Genomic DNA, 19590 nt, shown 5'->3' with positions numbered 1-19590 from the left:
AGAAACAAAAAGGATACAGACATCAATCAGCATTCTGCAGTGAATTGTGTGGGATGAAGCAGGCAAAAGACAGAGAAAGTGGACAGTTTTTTGATGGCTTACTCAAAAAGTCACATTCATATGGTCCTAGATGCCCTGAAACCCACTAGCACCACTAAGAACATGTCTACGTATCTATGGATATTCACATTATGAAGAGAGGTGTCTCTCACAAACCTGAAATGAGCTGTTAATTCCATATGTGAGCGTAGTGTCTGGTGGCAGGATATACACTTCACTTGGAAGGGGACCTCTTTGCACAGAGATATCAGAAGGTTCTTTGCATAGGATGGGAAAGGTAGAGGAAGGCCAGGCTTCATTTCATCTATAATATGGAATGGCAGAAAGTGCAACCACATGTTAAAGAGCTCTTTCACAGCATTTCAGCTCTCAGATGACATAGCTAAACACAGAATCACAGAATCAATAGGGTTGGAAAGGACCATTGGAGATCATTTAGTCCAAACCCCCTGCGAAGGCAGGGCCACCTAGAGCAGGTTACACAGGAACGTGTTTGTCACAGGGCTCAGAAAGCAAGCTACGATGGGTCAGCTGAATCACAGTAATTGTGCAATGGAAGCTTAAAGTAAAACTGCATTACTTTTTAAAATTCTTCTGTAAATTTCACATCTGAATTAGCATCTTGCTTTTTCCATACTTAATGACTGATATTACTTACCTATTACTCCTTCTAGAAGGTCAGGTCAGATCTTTCAAGAAGGTGTTTAAAGCCATAGTGTGTTTAAAAAGAAAAAAACATGCAAATTCCCATATACTCTGATCATCTCTCTTTCTCATCCTCAGTATTAATTCTCCTCAAATTTTTAGGTGCAGGACATCCCATACATACTCTCTGTCTACCTCCAGGTATCAGCAGTATAAGAAATTTTCTATTGGAAGAGACTCAGTTTTAAAAGCATCTACAGTCAGCACACTCAGAGCTAATAATCTATTTGAAAATTAAGGTACTGTGCAGCTAATTGTCACTTTCACGAAGATGCCAGTATTGACTTGACCTGCAGGACGGCTCCTTCAAAGCCTGTACTTACTGTACACTTCCTGCAGACACTCAGCAGGAAGGCAGAAGCAGACTATATAGTTATGAAGATGAGAAATAACTATACTAATCCTTTTGACTATGTAGGCTTATCCTGAAAGCTACACTATGTACAATGTGGTAGCTTCTTGAATAAAAAGTCAACACCATCTGTATCTCATTTGTCTACCTAACATTAAAGTAAATGCTTTAATGCCTATTGCTTGTGTCAAAGCTAAAGAAGTCAGTATAGTTATGATGGTCATTAAGGCTGTTTCCAAGACCACAATCAGATAGGTATCTTCTGTGGAATGTAGCAAGTATGGCTCTCAGCCTGGAGAAGAGAAGGCTGTGTGGAAATCTCATAGCAGCCTTCCAGTATCATCATCAGTTCCCAAAATAAGCCTGAAGGGGGCCTGAAAGGATGACAGAGAGGGAGTCTTCATTAGGGACTGTAGTGATAGGAAAAGAGTTAATGGGTTTAAACTTGAACAGGGGAAGTTTAGGTTAGATATAAGGAAGAAGTTCTTTACTATGAGGGCAGTGAGGCACTGGAACAGGTAGCCCAAGGAAGTTTTGAATGCTCCATCCCTGGCAGTGTTCAGAGCCTTGGGTGACATGGTTTAGTGTGAGGTGTCCCTGCCCATGGCCAGGGGATTGGAACGAGATGATCTTAAGGTCCTTTCCAACCTTACCTATTCTATGATTCTACAGTTCAGGATTTTACCAGCTCACAACATAACTTGTATTTTAGCTTCCAGCAGCAATGCAGCCAGTGCAAGGCATCAGACCAGCAGCAATGTTCCATCTAAGCAGGATAAGTTTGCACTTATATGGAGAAGAAACTTTCACAGGTCTTTTCCATCAGGGATGCCAGAGACAAGTACAAGAAAAAACAGCCTCCAGACAGTACAGCAAGGGTAAGGAACATCACAGCCAGCCTGACTGAAACTGAAAAAGAAGTTTATGTGTTTCAGCCTGAATTCCTATCAACATGCTAAATGTAAACTTATTTAGGACAGCAGTTGTACAGAGTCACTGGAGAATGAGAAGCATATATGAGAGACCTGACAGCATGGAGGTAAAGGAAGGTCTGCTTCTCATTACAGCAATTGTGATGGAAGAATCATTTCTACACAAAAATATGGATTTCAAAGCATCTTCTCTCACAAAACTGTATCACATTTAAGACCTTAAAAGAAAAATAAGAATCCATTAAAAGCAAAATTTAAAACCTTAAGCTTTTTTACACAGCACAATTAAGTCATTTCATATCATAAAGATCAATTATCAGAAGGAATCAAAGCAGCATCCTTAGTAGCAACATACCACTCAATTTAGAATTCTGGCAGAAGTGGTTCTCTGCTGACATATGCTGCAAGCATTCCTCTCTTCTTGTGAAAAGGAGGAAGCAGTCTGGGCAAGCAAAACACTGAATAATCTGTGGAGGGAGATCTTTTATATGTCCATCATTTTCATCTAGCTGGAAGAGAAAATTATCTAATTAGGAAAAAATAAGCCAAGAAACTACTCCCAGTTTTCCTCATGTCCTTCCTTTCCTCTATCCCTTCTGTAGTAATGTTGTCACTTTTAGTTTTTCAATTATCACATCTATGTTTACCTACAGCCTACTCCTATGCACTTCAGCTAGTGAGACAAAAGGGACTGGCCCAACTGCCACTGTCAAACTCAGCTGCTCATGCTTACTACACTGGCAACTTTTCCATTCCTTTCTTACAGCACTGGGAGCAAGCACCTTCCCCAGGAACGATGGGCTCCATCAATTCTTAGCTAGTCCTTTTACCCAGTCTCTCAAAAAAAGCTCCTTCTATCACCAAAGCAGCTGTTTTTCCTCATGCCAGTTTTTCCCTAATCTTGCTAACCACCATCTTCTCAAAATGCTGCTCCCCTGAGCAGCCTGACAGGTCTGTGACTTTCAGCAAAGTTAACTCCTTCCATCCCTTTTGCCTTCTACATCAACTTCAGATCCCTGCCTTCAGGGAAAAAAGTCCTTTGCTTCCCACATTTTTGCTTACTCCTTCCTTATGTGACTCAAAGAATCTTCATGATATACTTAGGGTTTTTTCTACAGCTTCATTTATGATTATCTCCCCATCCTTCTACACCAAAATAATCCTATCTTCCTGTCTGCTGCAGGACCCACTCTCTAAGTGCAGCTAATGCCCTTGGGCATACCACAGCCACAAAACTTGGAAGCAATGGGACAAAAAAAGTACAAACTATGATGTAATCTTTCAAGCTTGTCAGGTATGACTATGCATTAGCAGTTACTACTACTAGTTAAAAGGAGTCTAATGCTCAGAGTACCTAAAAACTTCCCCTAAATTTAACACAGCTTCTGCAGACTAGACAGATACCCAACAGCATTTGTTATTAAAACAGTACACTTTAAAAATGCTATCCATTATCCAGTTCAACACCAGACAACTTAAGTGAAACAAAGCACCCAGAAGGTAATACCTGAGCATCTGTCATTGAACTGAGGTTTTACAGGGCTAAGTTATGAACAGAAGGGAAAGACAGCATTATTAAAAAACAAAAGAGAGAAGGTAGGAAAGAACAACAATAAAATCCCCAAATACCATTAGCTTATATTCAAATCAAAACTCAAATGCTAGATTATCCTTTTCTGCAAGCTAACTAGTGAGCAGCAGCAAATACACAGAAACAGAAGAAACAGTTACATCTTAATCACTCAAGTTTTATTTCCCTCATTCTGTTACTTCTCTTTTATCCTATTTCCCTTCTACTGCTTCTCTTTTTATGTGACTTATTTCATCCTAATTTCCTGCCTTTATCTTTCAGTTCTGGAGATGCAAAAAAAAAAAAAAATGGAATACCTTATGACAGCACCGATAGAGGGACAAGAGGTTCAAGACAGAACTACAGTCCTCTCAAAAGTACACTGGTCTAATGGTCTAGACCTAATGGGAGTACTGTCAGGATACAAGGTTTGAAACAGCAGAATAAGAAAAATTACCTTGAAGACTAAAAGAAGGGAGGGGAGAAAGAAGGTTAAAAGGATTAAAAATCAAAATCTGTACGTAGATACACATCTTGAAAACCCTCTAGTACTTTCAGTCAGGTGAATTACTTATCCTCAAGATCTTGCCTTATATAAAAGATGATCACTGTACTGCTGAGAGGTCGAAAATATTTGGCAGCATATCACACAGGCAACAGCATTATTTGGGGGCCCACGTAATGTGACTGTTGGGTCACAAGGAGAATGATCAAACCTGGAGAGAAAGAAATAATTAACAAAGCAGTCCCCTCTAAATAGTCAAAAGTTTTTTTAATGGGGTGGGGAAGGGGATAAGGAGGGGGATAAAATCTGTGTTTTGAAGTTGTTGGACAAAACCCTAACAAATGGACCTAAACTGTAAAATTACTCATTTCCTCTATCATTAACCATTTCAGTTGAAGTACCCTGTATGGAGCTGATTCTCCCTGCAGCTTCCCTGTTATAATGATCACTTTGCAGACAAATCATACCATTTTTAAGAGCAAAAGAACTAACAAAACCTCAATTCCCTGCAGAGGAATTTTAAAAAAAATATTGAGTTTTACATCCCTGCACAAGTTGTGGCTGGGATGGAGTTAATTTTCTTTGTAGCAGCTTATACAGTGGGTGTGTTTTGGAATTATGAACAGTGTTGATAGCACTGGGATGTTTTAGCTATTGCTGAGCAGTGCTTGCACAGCGTAAAGGCTGCCTTTGTTTTTCAGACTGCCCCACCAGCACGAAGGCGGGGGATAGGCAAGAGGCTGAGAGGGAACACAGCTGGGACACCTGATAACAACTGACCAAAGGGGTCTTCCATACCATGAACACTGTGCTCAGCAATAAAAGCTGAGGGAAGGAAGAGAAAAAGAGGGATGTTCAGAATGATGGTGTTTGTCTTCCCAAGTAACTAGGTGTGGAAAAGCCCTGTCCACCAATGGGAATTCCTTATTTTGCTTTGCTTGTGTGCACAGCTTTTGCTTTACCTAAACATTTTTTATCTCAGCCCAGAGTTTTCTCACATTTATCTTTCTGATTCTCTTCCCACCCCACTGAGGTGAGTGACTGAACAGCTCTCTGGGGCCAAGCTGACTACTAGGGTTAACCCACAACACTTCCCATAGCTTCCCTCCTTACCATTTTCCCCACATTCAGTAATTAAAAGGAAATACCTGCTGAAACTGACCCCAGACACAGCAAGTGCTGACTAGCAATAATCAGCTATGAACAACTGTCTGGACTATAGCTCTTGCTCCTCTTTCCCTTTACTAGGGTTATTTTTTAATCTTGTATACATTTTGCTCTTTTTCAAGTTTGGATGAAGAGGTAACAGAACTGAAGAACAGAAATCTTGTTTCTCAAAAGTTAAAAAATGCTCAAGAGGAGAGAATCAATTCTGAATGAAAACCATCAATTAATAAAAAAAAACTAGCCAGGAAGTTCATCATATTATTTACCTAAAATCTCTAACTTATTAACCTGCTCTCCAAGTGGAATTTTGTCACTATAGGTAGCTTAAAATGGACGTGATGTTGACATACTAAGTCGAAGCATATTCTTTCTTTATTTCTTTCACTATGTCCTTACCTTTGAAGGTGACCTAAGAGAAGATGTCCATTATCAAACTCTCTCTTGCAGTGCATCACAGGGCAAGCCATGGGACTGCTCCTGACTTTCATCTGACGTGCTCTCTTACAAATACCCCTTTTCCCACAGTTAACACTTTCTGGTTTGAGACCTGTGTTATCAAACAAAGCACTTAACTAGAATCAGAATTATAGAGGCTTAAGAAAACAAAATAAAACACAAGCCCTAAAACATCAAAAAAATCAAGTTATATAATTCTTAAAAGCAAGCTAACAATGTACCATAACTCAATCCTGCTACACTAAGTCTGTTCTTTCATTTGAAGAATCTGTCTCTTCAATTCCCAGTAGGATTATTTTTCAAACACTACTGACACCTTCCTCAAGGTCCTCCATGCAGTATTTTATACTGACTGAACATCATGATGTTATATTTACTTATGTAGATATTTTTCTGAGCAACAGTTCAACAGTAATGATTTTCCTTCTAGCAGCTTTGCTTATAAAAGTAGTTAACATTGCCTTAGTGGCTTTGTATGTTGAATTCTGTAAGCAGCAAAACACTGAAAGAATAATTTTTATGGAAATTAGTGTTTAAGAACTTTCAAATGCCACACTGTAGCACAGTTAATATTGTAAGATTTGGTTATGCATGAGGCGCCTGCAAGCTCAGTGTCGGTATCGCTTAATGCAATTATCACACATTCTATCCTGTGATGCAGGACATAAAAAGTATCACATAACCTTAAGTTTCCTATTCTTACCTGGCATTTTTAACCATTGGTCCACGCATAATCTTGCGGCTTCTGTGTCGCTGTTTGCCCGAATAAATTCTAGTTCTTGTAACCCATGAGCATACTGAGAGTCAACCTTCTCCTGAAGGGGAAAACATGTCATTTGAGTTCTGCAGGTTACCTTACCTAATAAGCCACCCAGCAGGAAAATACATTAACAAAATATTAACAAAAGGATTTTTTAGCCTTCATTCTTGGACTACTTTAAAAGCTACATAGCTATCTCTGACTCCATTTTAGAGTTGAGAAAGCATGTGGAGGCATTAGCAGATTGCTAGATTGTAAGTGGAGGAGACAGGAGAGGGCCTCTCTGGACTTGAAGGCCACTTTGGACTGTATCTAACAACCTTTTACTCTGTTGCATTAAAGTTGCATAGACTATTAACAAATTGCAACTACAGTACAATTCTGTGACTTTAAAAATTAAAGGTGTTCAGAAAATTAGCCTGGGAAGTCAGCATGTTCCACCAGTACTCGATTTGTCCTTGTTGAATTTCATGAAGTTCTTGTAAGCCCATTCCTTCAAGTGGTCTGAAGCCCACTAACAACAGCCTTACCCTTAAGCCTATTGACTGTACTTCCCAGTTTATAATAACAAGAACCCTTTCAAATAGTTGCACAAATTCAACTTTAAAATTTTGCCTTATACATAAAAAAATTATCCCATTCTCAAATAATACCTGATACAAAGATTTCATGTGGCAAATGGCTTCCCAAAAACTCAGACAAAAGCACAATGGTGGTTTGTGATAATTGTTAGTTTTCAGTTATTTAACCAGAGTAACTGATGCTGAGATCCCTCCATTATAGGTACAAACAAGAGAGCAAGTTTTTGTCACTGGCTTGCATGAAGTTACTTTGTTTCCCCCCACCCCCAGGAACTACAATAACTGATCAGCTAAAAGCCACTAAGAGACAAAGTCCACACTGTGTTTCAAATGATGCTCCAGAAGGAAAAACCAAAAAAACAGAATCTCTATTTTGCTCACCCATCATTTTATTTACTTAACAATGAAAGTAAATGCACTCATGACTACAATTCTACTTAATTCTACATAACAAAAAAAGTCCATAGTAAAATAAGTCCAATACCTTAAAGGCTTTGTTTCTCTCTTCTTTTTGCTGTTTCTCAACTTCTACATGACGTGCCAGACGATCCAAGGTTGAAGCAACTCGTTCTTTCTGATAGTCAATGTGATCTTTACGCTTAGTATTTCTCTACAATAGAAAATTTAAACTTTTATTTGGTTACTGTTCAGTAACAGGTACTACTAATACAGTAAAAAGCAATGCCCAAGCATCAGGCTGCAGTTCAGTACATAATTCCAACCCTAAATTCCATGATCTACCTTGCTAGTTTTCTCTTCCTATTTACCAGCATCTATAACTTCCATTAACAAACAAACAATCCCCACTCCCTACACATTCAAAGCAATTCGACATCCTTAGCCTCACTAAAGCACATAGATGATTGTGTTGGGTGTCCTAGAAGTTCCAAATTAAAAATAAGTAAATTCTTCTAAGTAAGGGAACAAAAATCACTAAAGCATAGAAAGGCAACATGCAGCCCACCTGAAAAACTGAGAACTGATAACATTCTTGCTCTTAGACAATATTGCCTGCTGTCCTTCAGAAAGGCAGATTAGCTTTTTCTAGAATAAGGGCTATACACTCTAGTTTGCTCCTGCTGCACTATGAACTCTAGTAATCATCCCTGAGGAATGAGCTTGTGCATGTACAGAAGTCCCACCTTTCCTTAAGAACCAGGCTTGTTTCATACATCCTATACTGCAACACTGGAAAACATAAGCCAAGAGATGTCCACTGCTGCCAAAACCAGCTCTAGTAGGCATTCTCAGTCACTGACTCCCTGAAAGGCCTTGCAGAGTAGGCACAATAAGCTTGGAGGATACCTGAATTGACCCGCTGCTGACTCTTACATTCTTAAGAGGAATTATGCAGAGTGAGACTGAGGTTGTCATCAGAATAAGACCCTCCAGTCTATGAGCTACTCCTTACTAATTAATTATTTTAGAAGAAAAATGCCTGGAAATAGGCCATATAACATTTGCTAGAAACCAAACACACCAATTTATGAGGTTACGTGAATTTTTCTTCAACACACTTGCTAAAACCACTGAAAGTCAACTAAAAGTTTCAAGTCCTTTTCAAGAAGGCAAAAAATGCCTTAGGAAAAAATGAAGTGTTGGCATTCTTACCTTCCAATCAAGAGGAGGTAAAAATCAGAAGACTTCAATGCTGTTCTATTTATTACTTGTTAAAAATAACTCTAACAAGTATTTTTATGAAAAGTAACTGATGTGAAAAAATACAGTCTAATTATTTTACTAGCTGAGAAGTCCCAAAATATATTACAACATACTCACATGAACATAATAACTGCTATTAGGTTCTTCATCCTCACTACTGATAAGATCAATGCTTTCAAGTACAGGCCTTAAGGGTCCTTCCTAAAAAATTGTTAAAACACACACAATATTATGTTGTATTTCTTGGAGATAAAATGTTGCATGCATTACAGCACATTGTCAGCATTACCTGAAGGATAACTTCCCCAAGGTTTCAAGAGTGTGCAAGTTATGAAATTCTCACATGGCAACTTTTCCACTTAACAGACTAATCCATGAAATTGGTAAAACATGCAAGTAAGTATTCACAAATAATTTAAACATCAACATATAGATATCAACTAGAAAAAAAGTTCAAATTAATGGTCTTAGTTTGCTTAATAACCTTATATTCTTCACCTTCTCAACCACCTTAGATTTAAGTTTCTAAAGATACTCAACTTGTGCCATTAACTCAATGGTGATAGGATAGCAAGCTGTTACCAAGACAGGAATGGTCTTAAAGTTTACTAAGCAATGCCAAATGGGTTTTCATTGTTTTCAGGGTTTGTTTTGGTTGGTTGTTTTTAAAAGACACAAATTCCAGCTCCAAAAGCATGGTGGAGCCTGGCTGGATGCCAGGTGCCCACCAGGATGTTCTATCACTGCCCTACTCAGATGGGGCAGGGGGATAAGATGGAAAAAACTCTCATGGATCAAGACAAAGGCAGTTTAAAAAAGCGAAAGCAAAGACCATGCACAGAAGCAAAGGAAAATGAAAGATTTATTCTCTACCTCCCATCAGCAGGCAACAGCTAGGCACTTCCTGGGCAGCAATTGCTCCAGAAGACAAATGTAACAAATGTCACCTCTCCTTTCTCTTAGTTTTTATTGCTGAGCACATGTCATATGGTGTGGAATATCTCCTTCTCCAGTCTGGGTCAACTGTCCTGGCTGTGTCCCCTCCCAAGACCTTGCCCACCCCCAGCCTACTGATAGGGGGGAATATCGAAGAGGCATCCCTGATGCTGTGTGAGCACTGCTCAGCAGTAGGCAGAACAGAGGTGTGTTATCAACATCTTTCTAGCTACCAATACAAAGCAGAGCACAATGAGGACTTCTGTGGTGAAAATTCACTAAATATCAGCCAGATCCTGTACAAAAAGAAGTTAAAATTCTCAGGCATTCCAAACATTAAGAAAGTGAGAAACAGCCTCATTCACTTTTGAGTGAAGGCTACTTCTTTCTGAGCAGGTATTCCACAAGTACATGCATCTGTATTAGAAACACAACAAAATGGAGTCACTCATCCACACCACATACTCAGAACCACAAGGACATGTGTTCAGTTAAGTCTGTCCAGCACTCAGTTGCAATAATGTGCATTGAGGAAGCCTGGTCAGGACTCCATGCAAAGATAGGAGGACAAAGGAGCCTGGATATCAACAAATACTTAAGCCTTCCCTATTATTCCTAGCTTGGCAGCCATGTGCTCCTTCTGCATATTTCTCATCTTTTGTCTCTCTCCATGATGTCCCTCCTCTATGAGTCACTCAAGTTTATTGGTTATTTTTGTCTCCTTCTTAGGATGTCTGAAGGCTCTAGCCCCATTCTTCATCTTCTGCAATCATCTTAATGGTCCATGACCTCAATGACCTCCTGATTTACATGCCTTCATATGCCTCTCTTTCTTCATGCTGTACGATACTGCCACACCAGCAAGGGCATGTGTGTATTCCCATTCACTCTCCATTCATGTCAATTCTAACATTTCTACTATCAGCTTCTGGTTGATAATAGGATGAAGGCACAAACATGAAAAAGCAAACAGAGAAGAATAATTAAAGTCAGCAACCCAAACTAAGCATTCAAGTCTTAAGTTCTTTGAAGAAGATATACAAAATAACATCTGGAGCAGCTCCATCCACACTCACTATGATAAGTCTTCAGTTTTTAAAGGCAAATAACCAGAGCACTTCATCCACAATCTGATGTCATGCGAAAATATAAACAAACCCCTATCATGCCACAACATTATCACATGCCAACTAAATAATCAGTGAAATGAACACAAAACAGGATGAGTAACTCTACATATGCCCAATGTACACCAATACCCAATCTTTGGGTAACCAGGCCTAGCTAACAGACATCTGGCCACTGGCATACCACATAAGGCTTTTTTGTTTGTTCAGGTTTTAGCTTGACATCCATTCAGACCAATACCCAAGTTGCTTAAAAAGCACAGTTCTGCATAATTATACATACACTAGCACCCAGAAAGCATGAAACTAGCTTTCAATATGTGTGACCACAAACTTAATACATCTTTGACAAAATAATTACATAAGAATAATTATGTATACATATGTAAACACACTAATTATCATGGGAAAAGCTCACATTAAAGTGCACTAAAAAAATCTGGCACAAGTTGTACTATTTGTGCTCTAAATCTCTGTTCCTGCAGGTTTCCAGCTTTAAGACTGCAGAGTAACTAACCAATGTTGTGAACCAACATGTACTTAGAAGGTTTTGATTTCTACAACCTCCCAGGTAATAAAAATGCAAGTCCTTGGCAGACTTGGATTGGGAGCAAAAATAAAAGCCCTGTTTCAGAGATGCTTTTAACACCTTCTACAATTTTATCTGGTTCTGGCTGTGCTGTAACTGAAAGCTAGAGAAGCAAATATTTGAGTCTGCATGCCTAATATTTAACACCCCAGGGGGAAAGGAAACAAAATATTTACATAGTAACATGTATCAGCAAATAACTTGATTTTTTATTTTACAAGAAAAACTAAAAACTTGACCTGTTCCTTAAGACTTCTGCAGGAGCTCAAAGAGCTGCAACTGGTTTTCATGAATCAATTTTTTGTAACATCATCAGTTCCCAAAATAGGCCAGAAGTCCTCTTTAGGTTTGAAATAAAATGAAACATTCATTTGCAAGAAATTAAGTGGCTGCTCCAACTCTTCCAGGACAGAAAAAGTATGCGTCTTTTGTTATGAAGTACAGCCAAAACACTGTAAAAGGTCAAGGCTGCAAGGTACGTGAGGTATATTTGTCTTCCCTGGATCTCAAATTGAAATCATTATTGAACAAGCCAGAGCCTATGGAATCATGTTTTTCTTCAAATTTCGACTTCTGAAATAAAAATTACCAACAGTGAAGAAAATTTAGCATAAATTGCATCAGAAAATTCAAGTAATTTTAAAATACATAGCTCTTCGATTTTCCAGTTGAGTTTTATTATATACTATACATAGTATACAATATATATTACATATTGGAAGGTATATAATCTTCTGTGCATTTAACACATGTTTACAGAAATTAAACACAAAACCCTCCTTAACATTGTTTGCCATTCATTGTAACACAACAGAAGAGTTGGGAGTTATTTAAACACTTTATAAAACTATGCATTATCCTGAGCTCCCACATGAAGTAACAAAGGTAAGGGCAGCCCCTACCTAGAAAAGGCATCGACTTTAACACAGAAAGCTTACATTTTTAAAAAAGTAGCATAATGAAGAGCTTTGTCTTTAAAGAAATGTCAGGAAAAAAAAAATTAGTGGATCAATGTCATTAAAAAAAACCCCAAAACAATTCAGGGGTCCAATGCTTTCAGTGCAGACTGTGGCAACTTGAATAATCTGTCTACTTAAGTGCTACAGATCCCATTACACCTGTGAATTTCTTCATTCTTGCCTTACCCTTACCAAGGAAACAGAATGGGGGACTGTCTTATTTTAAGAAATCAAGCCATTAGGAATACTGGCTTGAATTGTAGATATATTTTTCTGTTTGTATGCAAAACTTGAATGACTTTAAGTGGCCAAAATATGTTGTATTGAAGAATTAAAGATGGGAATTACAGAACAGTGAAGTTTCCTGAATGAAGGCAAATCTGACTGCAAAGGCTGAAAAAACCCTAGCAGCAGCAGAGATTTTTGCTCCATCAAATCAGGACTTTCCTCAGTCCTACAGTAAGAATTCAAATACTCTAAGGCAAGTAACTGAATTGGAAAAAAAAACCCAAATAACGAAACAAACAAAAAAACCCAACAAACCAAAACCAAAAAAACCAACCAAACCCCAAAACATACCACACAACCTCTTCCCCCCAAAACGAGCAAACAAAAAACCCACACCAGTGACCAGGTAGCAGTCATACACAACATTTATGATGAAGCCTACACACTTTACTATATGGAAGTGATGATCTAAAGCTAACCAGGTAGTTTACAAATCCTTTTGCAAAGTCCAAGTTCATCCTCACTCAGAAGGGCAAACAAGAGATCCAAGGACACACTGCCCATATTAGGTGGTGATCAGGGTCACACCTTTTCCCTCATCTTCATCAGTGAGAACAGTAAGCTCTTCATCCCAAGATACCAATCCTGCACAAAATAGCCTAAGCACAATCATCTTCCTATATATAGCGGCCTCGCTCAGAAGCAATCACCCCTGCGACCACAGATTCTCCATATTATCCACAGGTGAAAACAAGAAAAAAAAGTTAACAGAAGCATTGATTTTAATAGGTCTCTCTCAGTTATTGCTCTCGGTACTCCAGCAGCCCCTCTATCATTACACATTCAGAGCTCTACTAGCTTCCTCATTCTTTGCCCAGTATTTCAGGACAATGAAGCTTATACAATCATACTGCACATGAATGCCCGTGTGTGTATATAATGAACTTAAAACTCATTAGTCAATTTTGACCAAATCAGTTAAAAGACCAAGAAGCCTCATGTCAACTACTTGTAATTTTCACAAAAATATACATACCCCTTATACTCCCACACCTAAATACCCCTGCAGAAAAGGTCTGTACATTTAAATTAACCAACTCTAATCAAACACCATATAAAATAATAATAATTAAAAAATCCAGTTATTGTTCAGCACTAAGGGTAAATCCATAGGAAATCAGTCATTATTAGTCCTGGCATCAATTAACCACTTGATCATATTTGCATAATTTGCTCCTTAAAGAAAATAATCTTTCTGTTCTTGCACATATCCCTGCCATCCAGCACCTCCATATGATGACATATTGAGGCCAGAACACAGGCAGCATCAAAACCGCTCTGCTTTTCTTGGACATTCAACAGATATAGGTCTTAAAGTTACATCATGTAAGCCACATGTCAGCATCAGACTAGGTGTTGCACTGTAGCTGTTACACAGTGCTTCACAATTTAAGACTGTTTACGGCCTCTAACCCATTATTTCCTTCCTCTTCTTAACAAAATAGAGTGGTTTATACCGTTCTGCAGAATGAGCAGTGCTTTATTCCGTTAACTTCAGTGGGGCTACTCATGAAGCAAAATGCTATGCAATCTAATTACCAAAAAAGTCAGCTACAGTGGCTCCTTATATACCTCACTGATCACTGTAATCCCTCACTCACCTCCTGGGACACTCAAGTCTACATTCTCTATACAGGACCAACTGACATCATTCAACACTCTTCCAAAACAAACAAACAAAAACCAATCAAAAAATAAACCCCAAAACCAAGCACATAAAGCTTTAGGATAAGCTTGTTACCCACCATAAAGATTCACAAATTAAATTCTCTTTAAATTCAAAAGTAATGCTTTCCATTGAAAATAAGACCATAGCCACAGTACACCAAGACCCCCTCCTGTTTCACTGGGCTACCAAGAACATACTACAACAGGCAGTGCATTTCCAGTAAGAGGTTTACTTACTCCAACGAACTCAATCTCATCATCTTCACTTTCAGAGGCTGATGGACTCTTGGCAGCTCGGCCGGAGTTATGGGTCTCCATTACCTAAACAGAAACAAAACATGCTTCATCAATTTATTTTGTAAGTTTTCTTTAACTACGCAGCATTTTCCGTTTCATTCCTACTGTGGCTTTAAGGTCAGAGCTCAACGCTCAAGTCTGAAGAGGCAGACGGCAGCTCTCGCCTAACGGCGCTGTGTTACCGGTAGAACACAGGACAGTTCAGTAACAGCCGCGAAGTGATCTCCGGCGTTATTAGTAGCTGCAGGCACTTTTGATGCTTCCGGCCGCTCCAGAACCACCGCAGAGCCCAACAGCTGAGCTTCTTGCTTCAAAACAAGCGCCGTCCGGCTAAACGGAAACACGTTCGCGAGCGGCTCGCAGAGGAGCGGCGGCCCTCCCGGGGACGGCCCTGGCACCTCAGCCCCAGCGGCCGGCGCTGCTGACTCACGTTTCTCTACCCGCATGGGCACCACAGTCCCCGGTCAGTCAGACCGCAGCAAGGCCGGCTCGGGGGAGCGGCGGCCTCGCCGCCCGCCCAGCCGCCCAGCGGGGGTTGGGTTGCTAAGCAACTGCCCCGCCTGCACCCCAGGACACCCCAACGCACAGACCCAGCACGCCTCCGCTTCCTCTTCACCCCGGGGCGGGGGGGGCGGCGCGGCTTGCCGGGATTTGTAGTTGCCCGCCTGCTTCGCCTCTCTTCCCCCGTGGCAGGTGCCAGCGCTACCTCCACAACGCCATGACGCGGCCCTCCCTTCCCCTGCGGCGGCGTTTTGGGGCTCTTCTCTCCTATAACTTCCTGTCTCCCCTGTTCCACCTGCGGTTGGGATGCGCACAGTTCCTGCTCGCGGGAGGAAAAGCCACAAGCCGCTTCCGGGGCAGGAGGAAAGTGTAGGCCATTGGGCTGACAGCGGAGGGGGGGGAAGGCGGCAAATCGGCTGTGGTGGGGCGGGCTCGCTGAGACGGAGGTCAGAGCTGGGCAGAGGGTCTTGCCTGTGTTCGCTGTGCGGGTGCGTTGTGCGGGGTTCAGGTCACCTCACCGCCTGCTGATTCATGGCTTGGCTGCGGGGAGCTTGTGGGAGGTGATGCCAAGTGAAGTATAGACAGTCTCATTGCGCTCCCCTCATCTACTAGGCTAGTCTGAGAAGCTGAGTCATGACTTCCCCGTGGTAATGCTATACTGGTGACTCCAGATAATTATCTTGTCACTAAAATGCCTGAAAGTAGTTTCCAGGATTAGCAACTCACCTTCTTGGGGTTCAGGGTGAAACTGACAGGCCTGTAGTTCTGTGCGTCCTCCTTCTTGCCCTTGAAGATGGAGGTGACACTTGCTTTCCTCCAGTACTCAAGCACCTTTCCTACTCACTATGATTGAGCAAAGATTATAAAGAGTGGCTTTGCAATGACATCTTCCAGCTCCCTCAGCACTTGTGGGTGCATCCCATAAGGCCCCATCTATGTCCAGTTTGCTTAAGTATCCCCTGACCTGATCCTCTTCCACCAAGGACATATCCTCCTTGGTTCAGCCTTTCCCCAAGCTGTGGGGTTTCTGAAGGCTGGTCTTGATAACAAAGATTCAGGCAAGAACAGTAACTCAGCCTTTTCCACATCCTGTGTCACCAGGTCACCTGTCATTTAGCAAAGGGCCTATTTTTTCCCTGGCCTTTCTTTTTTTTCACCTGTGTATTTACAAAAACTATTCTTGTCCCAAGTAGGATGGCTTTGCTATCCCTGGCTAGATTGAATTCCAACTGGGCTTTAGCTTTCCTGACTTCATCCCTATATGCTTGAACAATGTTTCTGTATTTCTCATAGGTTACACATCCTTGCTTCTACTCTTTGTATGTTTTTTTATGTGTCTGAGCTTGACCAGGAACTGCTTCTTCATCTGCACAGGCCTCCTGGCATTTTTACTAGACTTCCTATTCTCTGGAATGAACTGTTCCTGAGCTCGGAGGAGGTGATCCTTAAATATATAAACCAGCTTCTTCAGGCCCATCTTAAATCCAGGGCCTTATCCCATGGGGCTCTTCCAAGCAGGTCTTTGAAGAGGCCAAAATTCACTCTCCTGAAGGCTAGGATTGTGAGCCTCCTTTTTACATTTCTCCCTCCCCTCAGGATCCTGAGTTACACCATCTCATGGTCACTGCAGCAAAGGCTGCCTTTCAGCTTCGTGTTCCCACGTGTTCAGCTCCTTGTTGGTAAGAGGTCCAGCAGATCACTGCTCTTCATTCATCCTTGTTGACTCCTTTATGACTTGGAGGAGGAAGTTACCAGTGCACTGGATTGCTTATGTCCTGCTGTGTTGTCTCTCCAGCAAATACCTGTTTGGTTGAAGTCCCCCATGTGGACAAGGGCTTGTGAATGTGAAGCTGCTTCTATCTGCCTACCTCCTTTGCTTGTTCTTCCTGGTCAGGCAACCCACAGCAGACACTAGATCACCTTTACCTGTCCTCTTTCAGTCCCTCCCCATAAATTTTCATTTGGTCCCTCGTCCATTGCCAGGCAGAGCGTTATACACTTCAGATGCTTTTTCACATAAAACCAACTTCCCCTCCTTGTTTTCCTAGCCCGTCCATCCGAAGGAGCTGGTCGTCCTTCATTGTAACACTCCAGTCAGGTATGCCATCCACCACATACATCTCTGTGATCCCAAGATTCCTGCAGCTGCACACAGACTAACTTATCATGGTTATTCCCCATACTCCTTGTGCAGTCAGCCATCATACTGGCAAAACCAATTTTGCCCTGCTTAGTGAGGTGGGTCTCATCTCTCTCAAGCAGATGGTGATCTGCAAGCAGTGTCTGGTGGTCATACAAATCAAAACCTTGTCACCAACACTAGTTCTGCAAACAATTATTTACTTGTGTTATTAGTGCCCTTCTCATCTCCCCTGCCAGGATAATGGAAACACCACTTGGACTGCCATGTCCATGATTCTTGCTATTTATCTGCTACTGCTCTGCTGCTTCAATGTATAACTACTTTGAGCCACACGAAGTAAAAGTTGGTATGAATCATCTTTACTCGCTGCATTGGCCTTGAGTAAACTGAACAATGTAAACATCACCTTTGAGTTGTGTGTCCATATAAAAAGAGATGCTTGCACACAAACAAAGCACTTCACTGGTGCTTGCTTATCAAATCCATTATACACAGGAGAGAGGGAACTCAGGTTTGCATGTTAAATTGATGTTACAGCAACTTCATGAATAAACAACTATCAGATCGCATGGTATTTAATGTCAGCACTAATTTAGTGCACTTATTTTTCTTGTAAACACAGTTACTAATGTTAGTTTTAAGCCTCCTTCCATAGGTGAATGAAAAAATAGCTTTATGATAGAAGATCACACACTGAGATGCTAGCTTTATATACCAGTTACATACTCATTAACAAATAAAACTTAATCACTACTGTTGGACTGCAAAACAACACTGATATGAGCAGTCACATTTATGGCATGATTAAAATAATAGAAACCTGACTACTACTTGGAAAACTAAAGTCATTGTTGCTGCCTGAACTTTCATGTTTTGCATTATAACTTAAATTTGCTAACAGTACATTGATAGCAGCCATTCTGTTTGCATCTTGCATTTGCACTTAATTACTTTTTATTCTTGAGGACAGATGAGGTGCAATAGTCACAAGTTACTAGCACAACAAAGTGGCATTATTTTTCCAAACTCTGATACCAAATGAAAATGACACTCATTTCAATGTTAATGTTTCAGCAGTAATTAATGTAAATGCTTACTCTTGTAATGACCCATCCAAACATCCTCCTTTTATTTAAACAGTACAGTTAAGGAAAAAAAGTAGTCAGGGAATTGCCATGCAATCATGTCAGCATTTCCAATATGCTAACAAAACTCTGAATCTTTGAATTTATGTGTTTCAGCTAAGTCCTGGGAAAGCATGGGCTTCCCAGTTTGGGTCAGCTTAGCAAAGTTCTTATACAGAGATTATTTCATAGAGAGGAGAGAAAATGTATCCTGCTGGACTTCTTGGCTGCACAGCACATTCACTAATTTGGTAAGACAGTAAGCATTTTCAACACAGGCAGTAGATTGCCAAAGGCAGGGACAGACAAACCTTGGAGTGCAAAACGTGCTCACAGTCTTCATGAGCCAGGATCTCCAAGTCCAAACCTTCAAACAAGGTATGGGTATCACATAAGATGTGGATGTTCTTTCTGAGCAAACTATGAATTCTCTAATGCTCTGTAGCAGCTAATTCCATGTATTCATTATGTGCCCTGGATTATTTTTTTGTCATAGAATTTAAATGTATTTCAACATCCTTGTTTCTCTCCTTGCTCATAAAAGTGATTGAAACATTGCCTTTCTAAACACTGATTTCCTTCTTGTGTGTAATGCATGCTGCTGTGTGCTCTTGATCTAGGAAATTTGGATGTCTGATAGTCTGTTGTTTGGGTTTTTTTACTCTTATCTATATACCATAATAAGAGGGGCATGCATTAACCCCCGATTTATTCAAGAGAATACCCTTTCAGTAAGTTTTTTATAACGTTCTTTACATATCTCAATTTTTTTCCCTTCTAAGAAAGCAAGCATTCTTACAGAGCAGTTCATAATAAACAATGACCACATACTTTTCCATGGTAATCTGCAAATTTAATCTAAAATGCAACAGTAGAAACAAATAGTTCAAATTATTAGTTTTAGCATTATTTACTGTTTCACCTGTACAGTCATATATAGCTGTTAGGTTTTCTGCAGTAGCCATCAGCCTTCTCCAAATCTAAGTAACAGAAATGTGTTTTCTGTCACTCGTTGTCATGGTTTAAACCAAGTCCGCACAGCTCATTCACCTACTCCCCCCCTTGCTCCCCCAACTCCCGGAGAGTTAGGAAGGAGAATCCAAAGAATGTAGCCCCCACGGGTTGAGATAGGAATGGTTTAATAGCTAAGGTATAACACAAATCACTACTGCCATTACTACTACAAATAATAATGATAAAGCAAACAA

The 19590-nt window shown here is 40.4% G+C and overlaps 1 protein-coding gene across 4 annotated transcripts in view; it reads right to left on the bottom strand.

Annotated features, from left to right (window-relative positions):
* ZNF451 (zinc finger protein 451) overlaps nt 1–15354 on the bottom strand; it is a 35965-nt gene extending 20611 nt beyond the window's left edge. The window contains exons 1-9 of one of the 4 annotated variants that reach the window (XM_031052763.2): nt 15321–15354; nt 14555–14638; nt 8868–8951; nt 7573–7698; nt 6451–6562; nt 5688–5838; nt 4209–4335; nt 2405–2558; nt 217–364 (exon numbers count right to left, since the gene is read on the bottom strand). In XM_031052763.2, coding sequence (XP_030908623.1) covers nt 217–364; nt 2405–2558; nt 4209–4335; nt 5688–5838; nt 6451–6562; nt 7573–7698; nt 8868–8951; nt 14555–14635 — 983 coding nt within the window. In that variant the 5' untranslated portion in view covers nt 14636–14638; nt 15321–15354. Of the gene's footprint in view, nt 1–216; nt 365–2404; nt 2559–4208; nt 4336–5687; nt 5839–6450; nt 6563–7572; nt 7699–8867; nt 8952–14554; nt 14639–15044; nt 15166–15200 lie in introns of those variants that run through there. The other 3 variants (XM_031052762.2, XM_031052764.2, XM_005153315.3) reach the window with 3 other exon arrangements.
* Between the last annotated feature and the right edge of the window lie 4236 nt (nt 15355–19590).

This window comes from Melopsittacus undulatus, chromosome 3 (genome assembly GCF_012275295.1).
Source record: "Melopsittacus undulatus isolate bMelUnd1 chromosome 3, bMelUnd1.mat.Z, whole genome shotgun sequence".
NCBI classification, from domain to species: domain Eukaryota; kingdom Metazoa; phylum Chordata; class Aves; order Psittaciformes; family Psittaculidae; genus Melopsittacus; species Melopsittacus undulatus.
The sequence above is the reverse complement of the archived record's forward strand: the minus strand, read 5'-3'. Positions and strand labels throughout refer to the sequence as shown.